General features: G+C 61.4%; 1 protein-coding gene across 1 annotated transcript in view; it reads right to left on the reverse strand.

Moving 5' to 3' along the window:
* Window positions 1-22,857, reverse strand: part of LOC117642991 (probable G-protein coupled receptor 158) — a 175,599-nt gene that overhangs the window by 103,122 nt on the left and 49,620 nt on the right. Inside the window, exon 2 of the mRNA XM_034381628.1 lies at window positions 18,130-18,481. Coding sequence (XP_034237519.1) covers window positions 18,130-18,481 — 352 coding nt within the window. The remainder of the gene's footprint in view (window positions 1-18,129; window positions 18,482-22,857) is intronic.

The following is a 22,857-nucleotide window of genomic DNA, read 5'->3' on the forward strand; positions in this document are numbered from 1 at the left end:
ACGCAGGGCCTTTCAATCGGGGCGAGGCCGAGGCCGCCGGGGCAATGCAGTGGAAGCGGGCGGCGGGCGGACGCGTGATGTACGGCAGCGGATTCACACCGCGAGGCGCGAGGCGCGGAAAGAATGGCGAGTTGCAAAAGCCCAACTTGGAAGCAGCGGCCCGGGGGTAGCGGGTCAAGGCTGGGCACAGTTTTAAGCAGCTTTCCGCTGCGACGCGCCAGCCTGCCAGGCAGCCAGCCTGTCATCCGCGGGCTGCGTGACAACTGTCCAACTGATAGGAATAAGTGGGACTTGGAGGAAGGACGGTCCGGCGCGGCACATTAGGAGGCGGTTTCCACTGAGGGAAACCTAAGGGAAGCGGAAGCCTGCGGAACAACTGTAAATAGAAAGTTTGCGCTGACTGCTGTGGCGGGCGTGGTGGCTGTCAAGCTCCCCCCCCCCCTCCCCGAGTGTCTGCACGACGTCGACGACGCCCCCGCTGCTGCTGCTGCTGTACAGCCCCTCAAAACAAGGCAAAGAAAAGTTTCTGTTTTTTTTTCCTTTCTCCTCAACGCGGCCGAGCATCGTGATAGAGCGACATCTGCGCGCGCCTTGCAAGGCCCTAGCCGCGCCTTGCCCGCTCCGCAGCACCATGAACCACGTGCCGGGGCCGCTGGTAGTAAACACAGTGCAGCGCGTACTGGCCTTTGATTCGCTGTGCACACTGCTCTATACTACGCTTACGTAGCTGGTACGATCTGACCCTGGCGCCGCCCCAACGCCCCCCTAACCCGTCGGGCCGCGCCGCCGCCTGGCTCCCTTTGCTGCTTTGTTTACACGTCCAAAGTCCATTAAACTGCTGGAAATAGGATGACCGTCTCAAACCACCGAGGGATTGCCCCGCAGGGTGGGGGGGGGGAGCGGTTCGTCGCCCTCTCAGCTCCACTGTCGCCATTCGGAAGAGGAGACGATAACAGTCACACGCACACACTGCGGTTGGTGGGATTGGGTTCGCGTCCTCGCGGTAGGTAGATCCGTCATAGCTTTAAAACCTCCCGCGCGGGTGTTTGTAAAGCAGGGGTTCGCAGGTTCGACTCCCCGTTCCTGTCCGTCCGACTCTTTTCTCTTTTTTTCACCCCCTTATTTTTCCCTCGTCCCTCCACCGCTAATCCCGATTGCCCTTCCGATGGAAGAAGTTTTGAGCATCGCGCTGGGTTTCATCCCAGGAAGTCTGCAGCGGCTCGCGTGCAGAGCGCAGGGGGCGCAGGGGGGCGCAGGGCGGCGGCCAAGACAAACTTCAACTCCCCTCTCCCCCTCCCCCTCCCCGCCGCGCGGAGCTGATACGTTTGATTGGCTGAGCGCGGTGCGAACGCCGTCTCGAATGCCGGCGAGATAAGGCGGGGCCGTCACGTACGTCCGGGAAGGAAGAACCCGCGGCACGCAGCGCAGGCTACTTTTCCTCGATCGCGAGCGCACTGTCAGACGGCCAGAGAAAAAAAACAAGAACTTCCACGCCCAGTTCGTTACGTCGACTTACGGTTCCGGACGTTTCGATTCACTCTTTCTGTCCTTCTAGTGCGGGGACGATCGCTCGCGCCGACGATGCGCCGCGCGAGTGTGACGAATGCCTTATCCATTATTAGATCCCCCAGCAGCGCCCCACCCCACCTCAGCCGTCACGCTGCGCTGCAGACAGGTATTCAGTCCGTATTGGAGGCCTCGCGCCACCGTGACGCTCGCTAAAATGGCAGAATGGCAGTGTGTGGCGCAGCAGTAAGCGATCCCCCGCCAGGTCATCACCGTCATCATCGTCTGCCCCGCAATCAGACGAAAGCGCGATGCACCTCCATCACGTCCTGCTCGACGCACACGACCGGCATAGAGATTACTTGCGAATATAACCGAGGTCACCCCGCCCCACCGCACCCTACCGCACCCCGCCCCGACCCACTGCACCACGCCCCACCGCACCCCGCCCCGCCCCGCCGACAGGGCGAAGGCCGGCGAAGCCAGAACCACCTCGGCGCGATCTGATTACGAGAGGAGCCCCGCAGTTCGGGTTCCGAAAGTTGTTCAAAGTCACAGCGGCTGCCGAACGGCGCAGGCACTTCGCGGGCCGCGCCGGATTTGCAGGAATTTGCGTGTGTGCGTGTGCGTTCGTGTGGGTGTGTTCGTGTGGTGTGTGTGTGTAAGTGTGGGTGCGTGTGTGTTGAGACCGGTGAAACGGCGGTCTGGAGGGGCCACCGTCCCCCTGCCCCTTTTCCAGTGTAGTGTGTGGTGATGGCGGCGGCGGCGGTGGTGGTGGTGGTGGTAGTTTCTCCGTGCGACTGCGTCGACTGCGACACGGAAGAGAAATAAAGTAATGGAATATTCATTACGCGAGGGGCGGGGCAAACGGGGCGAGTTTTGTCGCAAGCGTCGCAGCGACACGACAAGAGGCGATCAGCCTCGTCAGTCATCATTAGACATTAGGCATTCGCAATCACACGCCAAACGCTAAAAGGCAAAGGGCAGCGGTGGCGCCAAGCGCAACCACCCTAACGCGGCTGCTCACGAAAAAAATACGGCAAAAGTGACTCGCTAAAGACGACTCACCGCCACAGCCCTGCCAAAAGCACGCACAACCCGTCGTAGGGAAGGCAACTAAAGACATGACTGCTGGAACAACCATAAGACGACTCAAGTTCAGGGTCGCGAGCAGGGGCGCCAAGTGATCGGCGCAGGGCGTGGTGAGGCGTGGCGGGGCGGGGCGTGGCGGGGCGTGGCGTGGCGGGGCGTGGCGGGGCGTGGCGGGGCGTGGCGGGGCGTGGCGGGGCGTGGCGGGGCGCGCAGCGCGGTCGGCACGCAGACATAAATACGAAACTCGCGCCAATCCCCGCCACGACCAAATCTTCCCGACTGACAGGCCGGGGCGGGGCGGCGACCGCGAGGTGGGCCGCAAGGTGGGCTGCCGGCGGCACGGCTGACAGGCGGAGTGCCAACTGAACAATTTTGCTTCGCACATCGCGTGTCTCGCAGTTCACAACATTCCGTGAATGCTCGAACGGTATATTATTTTCTGATTGAAAAAAATAATACGATTACTAAAGTGACTTTAGTCGTGCGGTCTACCTCTGTGACATTGACGCGAAATGGAAGCTTTGCTTGGCAGTGTGTCTGTCTCGGAATGCCCTTCGTGACGCGCCCTATCTCCAGGCCCGATCGCGTCACGGGTCGGTAGCAAAACTCGAGAAACCGGAGAACCGGGGTCTCTGGGTCTCTGGGTCTTTCGGGGGGCGGGGCGACGCGGGCGGCGCGTAGTACAACGGCGTGGAGGTTTGGCGAACTAACTTTATTCGCACTTTGATTTGCGTTGATGGGCTCCGGAGCCGCCCTTGCCGCCCCGGCCCGGCTCCTACAGGCGAAGGCGAAGGTGACTTCCAAGCCGACTACTGAATTGCGTTACTCCGATTAACTTTTTTTTTTCGTGTTTCGACATCACGCCGATTACCGACTCGCACGTCATGGCGTTATTTGGCGTCCGTTAAACGCGCAACGATTCAACGATCGCTGTGATTACGGCCCAGCGAGATGATGATGGGCGGCATAGCCTCGTATTGCAATTCGCAGGGCAAAGTGCGCCGTGCCGAATCGTTTTGGAATGTCATTGCTATTCGCACCAATCAGCGTGGAGGCCTTCGGCTGCCTTCGGCTGCCTTCGGGCTCGGGGCGCCGTTCCGGGCCTATCGCCTGCCGGCACGACCGCCCCCAGCGGCCAGTGGCTCCGGGGGGCCTCCACTAGTAGTAAGTGACCCTTGCAGCAGCCAGCACACTCCAAACGCTTTGCGAAGGAAATGGCGCAAGCATTACGTCCCAGACGGTTTCTTCGCATCTTACGCGACGACGAGAAAGAGCTTCATTTACAGTAGGATGGGACGAAAAATGTATTTTTATCACTGCGGGGATTCCTAAGTACCGAAGTATCCTACACTCTAAATGTCTTACAATGAAATTTGACCTATGTTATTCGTATGTTACAGTGAATTCGGCGCAAGAATAATACGAAGCAATATTCCTTCGTAATACGAATCTTTTTAGCTTATTCATTGTAAGATACAAAGAAAAACCTTCGTAATACGAAGAAAAACCACCTTCGTATTATGCTTGCGCCATTTCCTTCGTACTATGGGAAATTTCTTCACAGGACAAGGAAACCAGCCATTTTCCCTCCGTAACTTACAGGCGGTGAAAGGCTCTTTTCCCACTGAAAGACGGGAGCAAGACGCTTTGGTACGTTATGCTTTTCTTTCGTAATACCATGAAGTGTCTTCGCGGGACTTATTAAGAGTGCAGTACATAGTGGTCTCTGTTGACCTCCAGCGCCCTCTAGCGGCCTCCAGATGTCTCCCGCCTCCTCTCTGGGATAGGCGGCGGAGCCGGGCCCTGTTGTTTCGCCCCTGCCGGCCCGGCCCCCAGAAGTGGCCGTGCCGTGGCCGTGTCATCCCACCGACTGCGCCATGCTCGCCATGCTGCAGCCAATTAGAGCCGCCGCTTTGATCAGGGCTGCTGCACGGCGCTGCACGGCGCTGCACGCTGCAGCAGGCTGCGCCACGTCCTCGCCAGGCCGGGGAGAGGAAAATGTGGGCGCAATATCCAGAAAATAAAAGCAACGGCCCAAATGAATCTCCGCGACGCGAGCCGAGGCCGCCGAGGCCTTACGCCGAGGCAGGCGCTGCTGCCTGTCGCGTCGCGCTAAGCTGCTTCCAGCGGGCGGGGGGAGGGGGAGGGGGACGTCAAGGGTAGACCTAAGACGACCCCCCGCCCCCCCGGCCCCACCCCCGGCCCGCCCGGCCTACAAAACGTGCTGCGACTACGACAGGGCGACCCACACAGCGCCTACAGTGCAACAGATAAACTCGCGCCTCCGACAACACGACGCAGAAAAAACAAGCGGAGCCGAAGCGGAGCGTCGAACGAGGAAACGGCGCACAGTGGGCCAGAAGACCGGCGGAGGCGGCCAAAACTGCAGACGCCTTTTGAGCTCCAGAGTCGCTGACCAGGGCTCGAAACGAACGTGTGACCCCACCAATGGATTCCTCTTTCGAAGAGCAATCCATTGGCGGGGGCACACGTTCGGTTCGAGTCCCATTTAGCGACTCTGGAGCTCAAAACGCGTCCGGGATTTTGGCCGCCTCCACCGGTCTTCTGGCCCACTGTGCGCCGCTGCGGCGCACGGCCTGCCGGACGGACGGTGGACGGTCGGTCGGTCGGTCGGCTCCGCGACGAAGAGGCAGAGGGCCTCGCCGATAAGCGGAATAATTAAATTGGAAACCGTTTGGCCGGCGAAATGGAACGGATGCACGGCGCGAAATCCATCGAGGAGAGAAGGGGAGGGGGGGGGGCTGTCATGGCGCGGCTGTCAGGGGGAAAACACCGCGGCCAGCCAGGAAGAAGGAGCGAAAGCGGAGACCGCTTGGCTCGCACACGTCTCTGCAGTCAAGGAGTGCGTGCAGCGGCCGCCCCACACCTGGCGGAGTGGCCGGGGGGGGGGGGGGGGGCGTAGGAATGATTCCGCAACACTGTTGCGAGGCCATATCTTCCCGCCGCGGCGACCGGCAGCAGCACGCGCCTCGGCCACGCTGCTTTATAGAGCCCCCCCCCGGGGGGTTGCATGCGAGGGGAGCATTACCGCGGCAAAAAGCTGCTTCCACGGCAATCCACGCTGACGCCTGTGTCGAAGACGCCCGCCCGGATTATACGCTACACCGCAAGCCGCACGCCACGGCGCGGCCCCGCCGCCATCTTTCTCCGGCTGCGCCTCTGCGCTTTATTATCGCCGGCTCCATCTCCCCGGGGCCCTCTGTTGTCTCTCTCGCACTCGTGGCGCGGTCCGTGGAGGTGCGAGAGAGACAGAGAGAATAAAACGACTCTCGGTCTTCTGGCGGGGCCGGCGGGGCCGACGGGGCTGGCAGCCCGCAGCGAGGCCCCCCCCCCCTCCCCCCACCTGCCTCCGGGCGGCCGGTTTCGACACAGCGCGGCCGTCAAAGCGAGAATGTGGCATGTCATGTGTGCGAAGAGGGAGAGGGGGCCGCACCGCCGGCACCGCCGCCCCAACTTTGAGCTAGACGGCGGAGCGCTTCTTGGCGAGGCCCGGCGAGGCCCGGCCGGGCCGAACGGAGCGAACACTATTCGCAGAACAATGTGTGCCGAGAAGAGAGCAAGGCGGGGCGGAGAGACAGCCTGGGAGGCGGGCCGCGCCACCACGCCGCTGCCCCGCGGGCGGCCTACCCTCGACTCCGCGGGCGCTCCGGCCGGCGGCAGCGTCCCCGCGGCGAGCGGCGGCGAAACTCGGATTCGCGCAAGGACCTCGTCCTCCTGGTGTCGCGCGAGGGCCGAGGCGAGGACGGAGGCGAGGACCGGCCGAGCCACGCGTAGGCAACCCCTTTGAGAGCACGGCCTCGGCACGGCATTGTCTGCTCGCCAGACGGTGGGGTGGGACTCCTTTTCGGCGGGCCTGGCGGGCCCCGCCGCGGCGTCGCCGGCTCGTTAGTAAGAGTTGTACGTCGGCAGACAATTCGCCAAGTTATGGCCCGCTTCCTGCGAGCGGCACGGCGTCGTCGTGACGTCACACACTCCGGACACACCGTTTCTTATCGAAGCCCCAGGACGGCGGCGGCGGCGGTCGGGGGAAGGCGCGAGCACGCGCCGCGGGCCGCCAGGCCGCGCCAGGCCACGCCAGGCCTACACTCTAAATATGGGGTGCCCAGAAACTGGGCGCCTTTGTCGCCTGCCCCACTTTTTAGGGTGCCAAATGTCGCCCAGTTTCTGGGCACCTTTGTCGCCCAGTCTCGGGGTGGACTAATCATGCAGTAACCGGCCCTCTCCCATGGTAGAGCATGCACAGATGTCTAGTTCCTGGGCGACTAAGGTGCCCAGAGTCTGGGCACCTTTGGCACCTTAGTCGCTGCTGAGCCATGGGTGAAGGCAGGTTCCTTAATGGTTTGCCCACCCCGAGACTAGGCGACAAAGGTGCCCAGAAACTGGGCGACATTTGGCACCCTAAAAAGTGGAGCAGGCGACAAAGGCGCCCAGTTTCTGGACACCCTACATTTAGAGTGTACCTCTGGCTTCCAGAGCACTCCCAGAGCCCTATGAATCAATAGGGATTATTTGCACTAAGCACAAACACATCTCGCTCCGTGTACCCCTCCAGCCAGTACTCACTGCGTCAGAGCGGCACCATTCCAGCCTCTCCGAGCAGCACGCGGTACTTCAGAAGAAAAGTCCCGGCCTCCGGGGCCGCCTCATCTGCCGCATTGCCCGGGCTTTCATTAGAGAATTGACTTAAAAGTTGAAAAGTTGGAAAGCTTCGGCTCGGTTAAAAGGAGACGTGGTAAGCAAATTGTGCGCGGGCCGCGCGGACCGTGAAAGAGAAGGGGGCGCTGCAAGTCAGCTGACATGTAGAAAGATGGCGGCGTATTCTTTTGTCTTTGCGACAGAAATCCAATTTAAAGAGACCCGTTTAGAGAGGGCAGTGGCCGCTGTGGCACAGTGGGCCAGAAGCCGGTGGAGGCGGCCAAAACTCTAGACGCGTTTTGAGCTCCAGAGTCGTTAAATGGGACTCGAACCGAATGTGTGACCCCACCAATGGATAGCTCTCCGAACGAGGAATCCATTGGTGGGGTCACACGTTCGGTTCGAGTCCCATTTAGCGACTCTGGAGCTCAAAACGCGTCTAGAGTTTTGGCCGCCTCCACCGGCTTCTGGCCCACTGTGCGTGACTGCGCAGTGCCTACGTGAGTGACGGCGCGACGGCCACAAAGCGCCGTGGTGTTTCATTCATCGTAGGTGGTCGCTGTAAAAAAGAGTCAAGGGATTTTGTCGATTTAATGCCACCGCTGTCGCTTCCAATTATAGCCCCGACGCCAACCGAGCGCTAAAGAGGAAAATTAATTATTTCTTCCCTGAGAGGGAAGGCAAGGGAATCGGAGCCGGGGAGCCGCGAGGGGCTGCGACGGGCACAGGGCAGCGGGCTGGTTCCGAGAGCCATTTTCGTCGCTCTGTCTCTCTCGCACTCACAGGGCGTTCTGCGAAGGTGCAAGAGAGACAGAGTGACGAAAACGACTCTCAGTCTACAGGCCGGCCGGCCGGCCGGGGGACGCAACGTGACGCGCGGACCCGCTCCGCAAACCTTGTTTTGGTTGTCCACCGCCCTGGCCAAAGGCTCCACCCCTCCAAAGGCCCCGGCCAAAGGCCCAGGCCCACCGGCCCGGCCTCCCGCGCATCACGCGAAACGGGAGAAGCGTGAGGTGGGCGCGCGAGAGGCCTGTTCGGGAAGCGTTAAAAAAGAGGAAGATATTTGTTTTCTTGGAGGGGGTTGCGTCGGTTAAATACTTGAACGACCAGTTTAGGGAACTCTCAAGAGAAACCTAAGACACCTTAAGGTCTCCAGCGCTGGGAGTTGGTAGCATAGGGATAGAAGCAGCTCTACGCGACCGTCTTGGCGTGCCACCGCTGCCGACGGTGGTGCCACCGACCACGGCCTCCCCGCCCCCTCCAGCCCGGTCGTTTCATTAAATTAGAAATACCAATAGGGTCCGCACGGCAGCGGCGTCCCTGTAGTATTTTTTAATTTCCTCTACTTCCGCAGTGGACTCCGTTGTTGCTTTTTAACGCGCCGTGCCGGCCGTGTCGGCCACGCCCCGCCAAATCAATGGCAGCGCTTCATTAATCACCTCCGGACGCCTCGCGACGCCGAAATGGAAGAAGTGAAAACTGCGGTAGCGGCGACACCGCAGACCGGTATGAAAGGCGCGGGATGATAAAAAAAACCTCGGCCGTGCCCCCTTCTTTCCAAACCACCACCATACACCGCAAAAAAAAAAAAACACTAAAAACGAATTTATCTAAAAGGCAAGGCGGCGGAACGCAAACAAATGAAACACAAGACGGGATTTTCGCCGGTGGAAAAGCAGCTTATAATTTTGTCGGGGATCCGGCCGTGGCGTGGCGTCGGCAACGGCGAGTTCTCGAGACGTCTTATCTTCCTCACACTTCCCCGGGTTCAGCCGAGCGGCGCTGAGCCGATCAAGCTATTTCGCGCGGACGGCCGGACGGCGGGCTGGGCTCCACCGACTCGCACTACTGCAGACTGATTCCGAGAGAGTTTTTTCGTCGCGCTGTCTCTCTCGCACCCGCACGCAGCGCCCCATGAGTGCGAGGGTGCAAGCGCGGATCCAGGGGGGGGCAAAAGGACAATTGCCCCCCCCCCCTTGACCCCTAGATAGCCGCCTGAAAGGTAGGCAATAAAGCACCAATTTGCCCCTGTAAGTAGGCAAAAAGTGCTACTTTGCCCCCCCCCCCCTTGGGCTGACTCTGGATCCGCCACTGCGAGGGTGACGGCGCGACGAACACACTCGCGAAAACGACTGCCGGAATTACACTCTAAAAAAAATGCTTCTTAAATTTCATAATCTGGATTTGAAGTTATTTGTAGAACAATGGATCTTAAATTTCATATCCAAAAAGTTCTTAAATTTCATAACTTGCTGTTCTAAACTTTCAGAAGTGGTTTATGAAATGTAAGAACTAGTTTATTAATTTTTTAGAATCAATTGGTTTTGTAAATTCACATTTGGTTCTGAATCTCTACAACCAATATTATGAAACATGATAATAGTTTCATTACTGCCCACAAAATGTATAAATAAAAAATAATAATAAATAAAACCTTTATCCCTTTCTTAATGAATATGTTACAAATGATGAAATCTAAGAAAGGTATGATTTCTTTTCACACTCAGTATTATAGCAAATCGTTGCAGCTGGCCAACGGAAATAAGCATTGTACTGTAGTGCAGTCGACGCTGTTAACAGTCAGAGGCGCAGCAGTGCATAAGATCCAGATGCACTTTAGGGAAACTCGGTCGACACGCAGAAACTACTTTGGGGACGAGGATGAAAGAGGAGAAGCGAATTGATATAATACGCCACCCACACGTTCATCGCCCGTCCCTACAGTTAAGAAGATGGAATAACAGCACTCAGTAACACCGCTTTTGGCGAAAACACGTCCTTTTTCCGAGGGTCGCCAAAATAGCTTGTAACTCTTGAACACGAGTGGTGGCTGTTCGGCACCACAAGCAACACTTTAACTGCACTCTACGCACTACGCGCACTAACGGTACAGCGAAACAAAATTGATGACGCGAATTTGCGGTGACGCGGACGCGAACTGGATACGATGTGCACAGCACTGGAGACAAAGACACACTAAAAGTGACGCAGTGTCGCCGAAATCCCGTGTGGCCGAGGGATTACGCGACCCTTTGCCGGGCACAGGTAGCTTCGGCCGGCCGGCGAGCGGTGATTTTGCGTGGAGGCAGCGCCGCCGACTCGGCACCCTACGGCTCGGCTCGGGGCGGCTCGGCTCGCCTCGGCCGGCTCGGGGCGGCTCGGCTCGGCTCGGCCGGCTCGGCTCGGCTCGGCCCGGAGGACGGTGGCCGGTCAGGCATTGCAAGGGACGCGATTTGCAGCCTCTTGGGAAATACTACACACAAATTTTGAACATGCATTAACTGGAGCATGCCTGCAAGTACGCTCCAACAAGCGCATGCCCGCCAAGCATGCACTAACTAGTGCATCATGCCATGTACACGCGAACTGAAGCAGACAGCTCTCCATACCTCTCATTAATGTAATAACTGTATGCACTAAAAAGTAGTAGGCATACGCTAGCAAAAGCGTGCTTGCTCCAGTTAGTGCATAAAATGTACGTTTTTCAGTTTGTAGACCGCCCCTAGGACTCCTACCTTAGCGGTTCGGAAAATGTTAACACATGCCGATAAAAATGAAAACTTCACCTCTTTATTAATTTAACCATGAATAAAGGACTAGGCAGCAGGACTAAACGGTTAAAAATTTCAGAACCTTGCTCTAAAATCGGCTAGCGTTATAAACTTTCAAAGCGAAAATCTAGATTTTAAGAACCGGAGTTATAAGTCACTCTGTTCTAAAAGTTTATAACCAGTTAATCTTAAAATCCATAACCCAAATCTTAGGTTTCATAACACGATCTTAAATTTCATACGAAGGTTATAAAAATTGAGGTTTAGAACGTGATTATGAAATTTTAGACTCCTTTGGATATGAAATTTCATAATTTTTTTTAGAGTGGTCTGCAGAGCGCGTGGCGGCTGGCTGCCCCACGGGCTGCCCGGCCCTGTCCCTAAAGAGCCTACAGCCTACTGTAGGCTCTTTACCTGTCCCCCTCGCACCTGCCCACAACGCGCCATGAGTGCGAGAGAGACACGCGCCGTTTCAGCCAAACCCCGTTTGGACGAGTCCGCCGCCGCGGTGTCCACCTGCCTCAATAAATACAGGGCCCCGCCACGCCGGTAACTAATAGGCTCACGCCACACTAAATTGCCGCGCCGGCCCCTTCCACCGCGGCGACACGGCGGCGACCCCGCGGAGGCAGCCCGCCAACGCGCGCACACACACACACACACACACACACACACACACACACACAGTGATAATTGCCCGCGGAAACCCCCCGAGAGCCATACGTCCATGTAAGATGGAGAGGGCGGCCTCGGTCCTCTGCCGATTGGCAGTGGTGGTGGTGGTGGTCGTCGTCGTCGTGGTCGTGGTGGTCGTGGTGGTCGTGGTGGCGGCGGCGGTGGTGGTGGTGCTCGTCGTCGTCGTCGTCGTGGGGTGGTGGTAGTGGTGGCGGCGGCGGTAGTAGGCTCGCCGATGTGTCAATCGCGCGAACTGCTACGAGCTACGAGTGGGCGAATGAATTAGGTTGGGATCAACTGGAGGAGTGGCCGATCATACCATCAAGGAATGGTGAATAAATGAGGGAATGACCACATGAATGAAGGAACGAGAAAATTAATGAAGGGAATAAAGAAATTAGCAAATGAATGAAGGAATGAGTAAGCGAATGAAGGAACGAGGTACGAGTCAATGAATCAAGCAATGAGTAAATGAATAAAGGAATGCGGTCAGGTTAGGTTGAGGGGAACACATGGCGGGTGCGCGGTTTACTCGTGCTCCAGTCTCGGTTTAATGAGTCGGTGGTTCGGTTCGACGCGGTGCGGCTGTATCGGCCCACTAGTGCGGGCTGCGCGGGCCGCGCCTGCTGCGCCTGGCAGCGCCAAGCACGAACGGCACACCGCAAGCCAGCCGTCTGCAGGCAGATCCAGCCAGGGCAGCCAGCACCCTGCAGACGACTCGGATTCACCGCGCCGTCACTCTGTCTCCGTCGCACTCGCGGGGCGTCCCGCCTGGTCCCGCCGGGGCCCCAGCGAGTCGGAGCGAGACAGAGCGACGATGGCCGATAATTGTTTCCGGCGGCGAAATCGTTTGGCACTATTAAGGGGCGTAGCACGGCGGCGGTAACGAGAGCGAGACAGAGACGGGGAGTGGTTTGTCCCTGGAAAGTAGGTGGCTTAAGGAGAGGGGGACCACCGTGCACACTCTATTTTGTCAGCGTGTGCACGATGCTCTGGTCCAAGTAAAGGTGGCTTAATGAGGGAGGGGCCACCGTGCACACCCTGTTCGCAAAACGCCGTTGCTTGGACTTTAAACGCATAACACAGGCAGTCTTGCACCGCTTCGTACCAACGCTCGGCAGGCATTCACTGGAGTCCATTGTTTGATTTATAAAAATGTTTGCTTTGTCCTGTCTGGGATCTTCCGGTGTGTGCAATCAACCCCGGCGGCGGCCTGGCCACGGCGGCCAGGTTCGGGTTACGTGGTTGGCCAAACTTGCGGACGACCCCGTGGAGGCCCCATCAAGAGCCCGAAGGTCATTGAGTCATTAACACGCTGCAGCCGGGCCGGCCGGGCGCGAGGGGCGGGGCGGCCAAGGGGGCGGCGGCACCGCGGCGCCCGAGTTTGCGCGAGACTTGGCGGCCAGAGGGCGTCCTCTGTCTCTCTCGCACCACTGCGGGCCGCCGCCTGAGTGCGAGAGGGAGAGGGAAAGCCCCGTTTGGAAGCGGCCTGCAAGCCTGGCCAGGGCTGCACCGCACGGGGTTCAGGGTTCGGAGTTCGCGAGCGCCGTGTGTGGTGAGTGCAAACCACCGGCCTCGCCACCGGCCGCACCAGGGTCACTGCGGTGCGAGTGGCTGGCTGCCTGCCTCGCTGCCTGGCTGCCTGGCTGGCTGGCTGGCTGCCGGGCTGGCGGGCTTGTCCAGGAGGAGAAGGGTCACCGCCTCTTGCCGGTCGGCGGTCGGGGTCAGGCGCAGGCCGCGCTGACGGGGACAAACACGCTATCTTGTCACGTGCCACCAGCACTCGGGGAGGCCGACGGGGAGGCGGCGGGGGCGGCGGCAGCGACACCGTGCACCGGGAGGCGACAGGGTAAACTCCGGCGCACTCTGTCAAGGTTCCGACTGACAGTGTTTGGGGGAAAGAGGGGGGGGGCATTTGTGTGAGGTCGGCAGCAATAAGCTTGACGGCGAATGAAACAATTCGAGTCGCTTCCTTCCGCAGTATTGCGAGCCGCGGCGGCGGGGGAGCAGGGCGGAGAAGGAGAGGGGAGGGGGAGAAAAAGTGTTTGCATGTGTGTTTTGTATCAGACGGCCTTTAGCCCTGCTGCCAGCCTGGCGGGAAAAATAGAGGCGGCAGCGCAAAAGAGAGACAAAAAGACAAGAAGCGGCCGGGGGGGGGGGGGGGGCGATGTGTGGGTGGGTGGCTCACTGGTTGGTGCACTGGTTGGCCCACTGGTTGGCCCACTGATTGGCCCACTGGTTGGCCCACTGGTTGGCCCACTGGTTGGCCCACTGGTTGGCCCACTGGTTGGCTCACTGATTGGCCCACTGGTTGGCCCACTGGTTGGCCCACTGGTTGGCCCACTGGGTGGGGTATTGGCCCGCTGTCTTGCCTGCGAGCAAGGAGCTTACCCAGTCCTTAATTGGATCCTGCGTTAAGGGAAGAGAGAAAAAACACGAGCGAGGGACATGTGTCTTATTTTCGCTTTCTGCTCGCGCGCGGGGGCCTCAGCCGGCCTCAGCCCCACGGGGGAGTGGGAGCCGCTTTAAAAATGGGATTCCGGCAGCGGGCGGCCCGGCACTCCAGGCACTCCCTGCTGCTGGCCGAGGCAGGGGGGCGCTAATCTGTGAGGGGCTGCCGACTCGAACGTCGTCCCCACGCTTATTCCGAGAGTCGCTCTCTCGCACCTATACGGGATGCCCCAAGAGTGCGAGAGAGACAGCTCGACGAAAACGACTGTCGGAATCCGGTCCGCCGAGGGGGCGTCCTGGTGCGCGGGGGCAACGGCTTCGGTCTGGAGGCCCTCATTCGACCGGCATATTAAGAAAATGCATCGTATTTCAGGCCCGGACCGATATCGGCTTGTTTAGCATAAATAATGTCTACATCCCCAGGATGTTTACGAGCCCCGCCCCCTCCCCCTCGGGGTCCTTGAGGATGCCGGGAGGGCGCGCCAGAAGCCGGCAGGCCACCGCGCCTCCGCGCATCCCGCGTTCAAAAACCAGCAGAATTCTTTTTTTTTTTAATCCTTCAATCTATAGGGATTTTGAACAAAGTCGTTAGTTCAAGTTCACCAAGACCCCTTTTTGGATTTCTACAACTGTACATCGGAGCCAGTGGAGAAACAAGTCCGGGCAAAACGAAATGCGCGTGGGCGGACATCCTGGCACACCATGCAATGCGATGCAATGCGTCAGCATTAGACTTTGTTCGGGATTTTTTTTTGTTTTGTCTTGCAGGGCAGGTCGCCGCTGGCTGAGACGCCGACCCAAGTTGGAGCGGGGCCGTGTGCGGCCGTGCGGGGCCTGGGGACGGGCGGGGCGGGCCAACCGCTTGCCGCTTAGATGCGCCACCTGCTTCCACCGGTACTACCGCTCCACTCGCCTCGCGCCGCAGCCAGGACAGCCAGGGCAGCAGCCCGGCGGCCCCGCCGCCCCGGAGACCACAGAGTTCGTAACTCGATTCCGACGTGACGCTTGCCCAGAAGTTGTCAGACCGGACACAGCGGCGGCAGCGGGCCGCGGCGGAGGGGAGGAAGGTGCAGGTCCATTGACCTCAACTACTTGACGACCTACAGCAGCGCCAGCGGCAGCGCGGTCCATCACGACCACCGCGGCCACTTAAATGTTTTCGCCGGGCCGCCAACCAAATCGCCCAGGCAAGCCGTTTTCCGGCCAATCTCGGGCGCGCCCCCTCGACGCGACGCACGCCGGGAGCCAACTTGCCCGCCAACTCGCGCAACACCTCAAAGGAGAAATCGCCGGTCGAACGTGCTTCCAACTCGCTATAAATTGATGCCGCAGCGCCGCCCTTGTGTGTGTGTTTGTGTGTGTGTGTGTGTGTGTGTGTGAGTGTGCACGGCAAAAGTAGCGCCTGGGATTCCCAGGCGGTGCCTGGAAAATAGGCCCTTTTTCCCATGATGCGCCTGGGAATCCCAGGCGCTACTTTTGCCGTGTGAGTGTGAGTGTGTGTGTGTGTGTGTGTGTGTGTGTGTCTGTGTGTATTAGTGCCTGCTGGCTTGCGCCGCTAACCTCATCAATTCCGTCGCCATCCCCGCCGGAATACAGTGGCTGGCGCCGCAAACTACGGGCACGCGCGGCGAGGAGGAGACGTTCGCCCCGAAACAGGTAAACGCCGCCGCGGCCACGGCAACCTGCACGGCGAGGAACGGGGCTGCTGCTACACTGCTGCTGCTACACTGCCGTTGCCACACTGCTGCTAGGAGCGCTCCTACACCGCTGCTCCTACGCTGCTGCTCCTACGCTGCTGCTCCTACGCTGCTGCTCCTACAGTGCTGCTACTACACTGCGGCTGCTGCGCGATGCAGCATTTAATCAACAGCATCCGGCAATGCCTTTCCACGCGAGCGCCGTTCTGCTGCGTCGAGGCCCGCGCCATCAATTTGTATCCATCCCCCAAAAGTTTTCCGCTGACGAGCGGCACGAGAAATATTTAGGCGCGGCGGTTGAAAGTCGGCCGGGCGGCCGGGCGGCAGGCTGCACAGTGGGCCAGAGGATCGGCGCAGGCGGCCAAAACTCTAGCCGCGTTTTGAGCCCTAGAGTCGCTAAACAGGACTCGAACCGAACAAGTGTCCCCGCCAATGGATTCCTCGTTCGGAGAGCAATCCGTTCGTGGGGTCACTCGCTTGGTTCGAGTCCCATTTGGTGACACTGGAGCTCAAAACGCGTCCGGGATTGCGACCGCCCCCATCTGCCTTCTGGCCCACTGTGGGCCGTGCCCCTGAAAGCAAAGTATCGCGTTCCCGACGAGACGGACGAGACGCGGCCGTGAGAGCGGCGCGGCTAGTTTCGAGCGCCGCCACCACGCGCGTGGCGCGCACAGCGGGCGGGAAGACCGGTGGAGGCCGTCAAAATCCTGGACGGATTTTGAGCTCCAGGGTCGCTAAATAGGACTCAAATCGAACTTGTGACCATCAATGGATTGCTCTCCGACCGAGGAATCCATTGGTGGGGTCACACGTTCGGCTCGAGTCCTTTTTAGCGACTCTGGAGCTCAAAACGCGTCTAGTGGCCGCCTGCGCTCGTTTTCTGGCCCACTGCGCGCGGTCCAGCACCCCCGGCGCGGAAACGCTCCGCTAAAAAGAGCGGTCGCTTTTTTTGGCTGCGCTGTGCCATTCAGAGTATTCATTCGGCATCGCGCAATAAGACGAGCCTGCCAGCCTTGTCTGGGCGGCATCCCGCCGGCGTCCCCGGCCGGGGGGGCAGCCAGCCCAGATTGGTGACGGGGCGGGCGCGAAGCGAGGCCCGAGGCCCGCGCCACTACACTCGCACACACCCCGCGCCGGCCGTGCGACACAGTCGTGCGACACAGTCGGGCAGCGCGCCATTTTATTGCATTTCAAAGCCGGCCAACTATCTTGCGAGGGTTTGAATGGTGAACGGGAAACGACCGGCTGGGCGCGGCCAGGCGCAGCGAGGCGCAGCGAGGCGCAGCGAGGCGCGGCCAGGCCGAGGGATCAAAACGGGAATGGCGGCGGCGCGGCAGCCAGTCCGGCGACGCACAGTGGGCCAGAAGACCGGTGGAGGCGGCCAAAACTCGAGACGCGTTTTGAGCTCCAGAGTCGCTAAACAGGACACGAACCGAACGTGTGACCCCACCCCTGGATTCCTCGTTCGGAGAGCAATCCATTGATGGGGTCACACGTTCGCTTCGAGTCGCATTTAGCGACTCTAGAGCTCAAAACGCGTCTGGAGTTTTGGCCGCCTCCACCGATCTTCTGGCCCACTGTGCGACGGCGCGGCAGCACGCGAAAAGGCCAAAAGGATGAAAGCGGACGGCCAATCCGGGCAGCGCGCTGCCAGCCCTGCCAGCGCCGCGACAAAGGAGAGAGAGCTACCGTATTCCAGATTAGGGCGGGGCGGCCGCCGGCGGGGCCCCACGGGGGGCGCGGGGGGCGCGGTGGGGCGCGGTGGGGCGCGGTGGGGCGGGCCCGCTGGGCCACACACGCAGGCGGCCAACATGCACAATTGGAGTGCAATCCCGCGCTGGATGAGCCGTGCCGAGCAATCGGGTCGACAGGCTGCACGGCGGGGCGGGGCGGGCGGGCGGGGCGGGGCGGGGCGGGGCGGGGCGGGGCGGGGATTTGGTGACTGCCTCGTCGACGGCAAGGGGAAGGGGGGCCTCGCTCGTGTACTTCAAGGGCGCGCGCAGATTCGCCCTGCAGGCGTGCCGACGACGAGGCAACGGCATGGCGGCAGAAAACTCTCTCATTTGGCGGTCGCGAGCACGAGGCGCAGAGCACGGTGACGAAGTCCTCGCCTCGCCTATTCTGCCCATTGCTGTCCGTGTGCTGCTCGGCGAGCTTCGCGTCGAGGAGGGGAGGGGGGGGGGACATTCCATTTCCTTTCCATCTGCGGGGAGGCTGACGAATGTCAGGCGAGTGGGGACTGCGGCAAGGCGAGGCAAGGCGAGGCTTGGCACGCCGTCGACGCGTGCTGCTCCACGTTCCGCCCGAGCTGCACCACCCCGAAGTTGCTTGAAGCAGCCCGAAGGTCGGTGTTTCAATATTCCCTTGTTACCCCAAGCCGACTTGGCGCGCGGGCCGGCAGCGACACGTGTTTGTACGACGTCAACATGCGGGGGCAGCACTGCGGAAATTTTGATTTTCACTCTACACTTGCTCTTCCGAAACAAAGGCAACCCACTCACCTCGGCTGAACTGGTTGTAGTTCTGGATGACGCGCTCCGCGTTCTTCCGCGCCACGAAGAACCACTCGGACTTGTTGCCCAGGTACTTGTACTCGACGGCCAGGTCCTTGACGAGGATGGGGCCCTCGGGCAGGCGGTAGGCGAACGGGCAGAACAGCCAGTAGTCCTTGTACTGGAAGGCGTCGTAGCAGTTGCCGGCCGCGAAGATGTCGTCGTCGAACTCCACCATGGCGAACACGGCGGCGTGCAGCAGGTACTCGGAGTGCATCACGCCGGCGCCGGCGTACTTCCACAGGCGGGTCAGCATGTTGGCGCGGTTCACCGCCACGTCGGCCTCCACGCGGAAGCGCTCCTGCGGGGCAAAAGTCCATTTTGAAACACTAGAGGAAAAGACACCAAGTGAAAACTCGCTTCCAAAAAAAGACAGTCTTTTTTTTCTTATTTTTTAAGGGAAAACAAGGACCGTCACTGTGGGCATACACTCCGAGCACAAGCAGCACTGAGTCAGCGTCCGGCCAGGGCAGAGTGTTTGCTGACCCCTCGCCCTCGCCCCTTCCACCCCACCCCTCCCCACCCCACCGCCACGCCACCGCCAACCCCTGCCCCACGTCCCTTGACGCCCAGTCTGGTCCTCATTGTGCACTTGTCACAGCTGCTTCCTGCGTCCCGCGTCCTGCGGCCCGCCCTGTGACCTGTGTTGCGCCGCCCCCGCGCCGCCCCCCGCGCCGCCCCCGGCCTCTGCCGTGCGCCCCAACCTACACGCTTCCTGTTGTGTTACACCGCCATTCTCCAGAGGCAGACCCGACAGGGAGGGGGAGGGGGGAGTCCCGGGGAGGGGAGCAGCGGCGGCAGCGGCGGCAGCACGAAGGTTAGGTCAGGTGGTTACAGCGCGAGCGACCGCCCCAAAGCCCACGTCCTGCCAAACCACGTTGCCTATCAGGAGCTGCACGCCACTACACTGACAACACGCTGATTATTCCGTCACACCCCGGCCATTTTCACCGCGTCGCTTTCCGTGAGTCACCTTTTTAATCGCCGTGCAAATACACTTTGCCGCACGCTTCCCTTTCCGTCGCTCTGCGTCTTTCTCTCTCGCACTCACGCGGCGTCTCTCATGGGTGCGAGAGAGACGGAGCGACGAAAACGACTCTCAGTCTGCTGGGACAATCGATACAGGGGACCTCGCCCGGCGTGCGTGTCTGGGCCGTGAATCACGCCACAGTCTACACTGGACAATCTGGATTGCTCATTAATTTCGCAGCAAACTTGACTGCGAGGACCGTCTGTGCATGATGCGGCGTGCCGTCTGGTCGCCCCGTCATCCCCTCGTCGGGCTGAGGAGATGTTGAAGACGGTTTTGGGGGAGCGAGGAGGGGCACAGGGGGAAAGGGGGGGGGGGGCGGCTTCGAGGCCGCACCAGCACACAGACGATACAGAGGATCCGTGTAGTAGCACTGGATTGGTCAGGATTAGGCAGCGTGCTCAGTGACGAACACATTCGGCGAGACACTGGCAAGGCCCGCCCCCGCCCCGCCCCCGCCCCCCACAGAGGAAGGCGCAGCCCCCAGGCCCCGCAGGCGCCTGGCCCGCCTGGCCCCAGCCCATCCGGGTCGGCAAACACGCCGCAGCTTCTTCGTCCTTCCTCTCCTCTCCTTTTCTGACAGTGTGTGCGGACCGACCGACCGAGACAGCGACCAGGGAGGTTCCTCCGTTTCAATCAAAGTCGTCAAGATTTCGTTTGCCACTGACCACTTCCCTCACTTCGCTCCTCGTCGGGAGCACGGCGGCGGCGCGGGGCCGTCCGTCCGTCCGTCCGGCAGCCGTCTGTAAAGTTGGATTGAAATTCATCCGGGGGATTTCCGGGCGAATCCTCGGCGAAGCCTCGGCCGGCTAAGGTTACCGGGCGGCCCGGAGCCCAAAAGTTGCAAGGCCGGATCGATGGATCGATTCCGTTCGGAAGAAGTGCCCTTACTTACAGTGCCGTGCCGCCACTGGCGCCTCGCCGCCTCGCCGCTACAGGCTGCTGGCCCGTCCGCTCTTTTCCGGCGAAGCAGCGCAGTCCGTCGACCATTTGCAGCGACATCCCGTCTCCGAGCGGGCAGTCAAGTGACGGCCATCAAATCTGATTTGATTTTCAAAAATTGTAACTTTTCGCGAAAATTGCCGATTTTACCGGTCCAGAACGTGTGCTGGGGCCCTGCGGCGAGCGCGCCGACACGGGCGAGCCAAACAGCAACGGACACGTCCTGCGCCAAGCCAAGCCTCGCCTCCCAAACCGGAGTTGACGCGCCGTCTCGGCCGAGGTCTCGGCGACACAGTGCAGGAGCGTCTCGGGAGCGGAGCAGCGGAGGCCACTGCACGCTAGTGAGTCCGGTCCAGTCCGGTGGCCGAGGCGCCGAGGCCGAGCGACTCGAGTCGGAAGTTCATTTCTTTTCTCGGCGCGCAGCGAGCAGTCCCGGCGGCGGTACAGCGCGGCGGACTCGACGTCCAGCCACGTATGGCATGACCCCCTCGCCTCGGCCCCTCGGCGGCCCCGCGGCCCCTTTGAGCGCGGAGCGGCGGCGCCACCGGCACCCCTTTACGGCCGTGTGCAGCTTGGTGCAGCTCAGTGGGCCGAGGTAAGGCGAGGCTGCGCGCCGCCAGCCCGCCCGGCCCTGGCCGCCGCCTTGTCGAGTGGTGAGCAATGGGGCCGGGGCAGCCGGGGCGGCCGGGGCGTGGCGGCGGGGCCGCGCTGATAAAAGAACATCGGGCCTCGGCCAAGAAAGGCTGCCGAAAAAGAGCGCAGCCTCGGACACCACCACGACCTCGGACACGGCGATCAATGTCTCGGACTCCGTCGCCACGGCCTCGACCACGGCCTTGAACATAACGAACAGCAGCCGCCTCGTCCACCACCGTCACGGCCTCGAACACGACCCGCAGGGCCTCGGCCGGCCTCGGCCACCGGGGCGTCGACGAGCACCGGGCCGTCAAAGAGACCCCTGGCCGGTTAATCACGGGGCACGGGCCGCTGAACCCGAGAGGGGCACCTTGGAGAGAGGGCGCCAGGGCGGCGGGCGGGGCGGGGCGGGGGGCCTTAGTGCGGGACTCATTTAGATTGATGACCCATCCGGATACAGCGTCTCAGTCCCCACCCTCCTTATCCTTCCGCCCCGCACGGCCTCGCCACGGCCTCGCCACGGCCTCGCCACGGCCGCACGGCGTGTCGGCCGGCGTGTCCCTTCCTCTCGCCAAGTTTCCTCCCAGTCAGCTGGGGGCCACAAGGCATGCGCCGATTGCGCCGGGCGGCGCAGAGGCGGCGCAGAGGCGGCCCCACAGGGCCCCTCCAGGGGCGGGGGCGGCGGGGGCGGGCGGGGCGAGGGGGTAGTTTGGGCCCGCGGGGCCGCAGGGCGTGGCGGGGTCGACCTGTCCCTCCGGACCGCGCCGGCCAGCCACAGCAGCCAGCTGGTGCCGCAGGCCGGGAGAAGGCCCTGCACGTCGCCGACGTCGTCTGCGTCGTCGCCGCGCTGCCGGCCGAGGCCGGGCGGCTGCCACATCGAGCTCCTTCCCACGACACTGCAGAAATAGCTTGGCAGCAGAAAACGACGCTTTTCCAAGCCGCCCTCGCAGGACGGCCAGGTTGGAGAGCACGGTGATGGACGAGTGCCGCCCCCGACCGCCCCCGACCGCCCCAGCCCTCCGTCCTGTCCCCACGACGGGGTCGAGTCGCGCTCCACACATCCTCCATTCATAACCCCCTCCCCCCCCTCCCTTCAGCCAGACGTATCCTCACACGGCTGTCCCATAGACAGATTTGACGGGCGATAGTGGTTCGGAGCGCCTCGCCCGCCTCGCCCGCCTCGCCGCGGATGTGCCTCGGCCTCGGCGTCCTCGGCTGCCTCTGCTCGGATGAATGCCGGTCGCTATTTCCACTCCAGGAGACCGGGGACGGGGCCGGGCACAGCGCGTGAGCGGGCGAGGCTGCTGAAAGGAAGTCAACGCCGGGCCCCACCACCAGGGCCGCGCCGAGACGAGAGTCGATCCCTCGCTCGGCGCGCACGTCGCGGTGAATGCAGCGCGCCACTCGTCAGTGACACGGCCCCGCATCAGTCCCAGCCTCATTCCGAGATGAGTTCTCGCGGCACTCCCTCCCCTCCTCCTCCCCACCAGGCGAAAGGTCACCGCCACCGCCACCGCCGACGACGACGTGCACCCGCCCTGCAGGGCCTACCACACGCCCTCCCTTTCCCCGGCCGCCCCGGCCGCCCCGACCACGACGACGCATTCCAAGGAGCCAAACCACGGCTGCGTGCGAGGCGCGGCGCCGCGCGTCGCGCATTGTCCCCGAGCAGTGGAGTGTGCCTCGGACGCGGCCGTGGAGTGGAATGCGCACCGCCCGGCGCGCCCGCAAGCACCTGGGACGCCAGCGCCACGCCGCGCCACGCCGCGCCACGCCGCGCCACGCCCGACCGAGCAGCGGGGGTGGCAAAGGGGGATGGGAACGCTTTCCAATTGCAGGCCCTGCGAGAGTCCTTCCCGCCGCCGTCTCTCTCGCACCTGCGCTGGAGTGCGCGTGAGACGGAGCGACGACAACGTCTCTCGGAATCAGTCCGCAGTATGTCGGGTCGCATTAACACGTTGCCTCGGCTCCTCGCCTCCTTCGCGCCGTCAGCACCGCCGGCACCGCCAGCAGACGGCGCGCTGAGCTCGCGAGGCGCCACGCCAGCCGAGCGGCCAAGCCGAGCGGCC

Source organism: Thrips palmi, unplaced genomic scaffold, assembly GCF_012932325.1.
Source record: "Thrips palmi isolate BJ-2018 unplaced genomic scaffold, TpBJ-2018v1 HiC_scaffold_16, whole genome shotgun sequence".
NCBI classification, from domain to species: domain Eukaryota; kingdom Metazoa; phylum Arthropoda; class Insecta; order Thysanoptera; family Thripidae; genus Thrips; species Thrips palmi.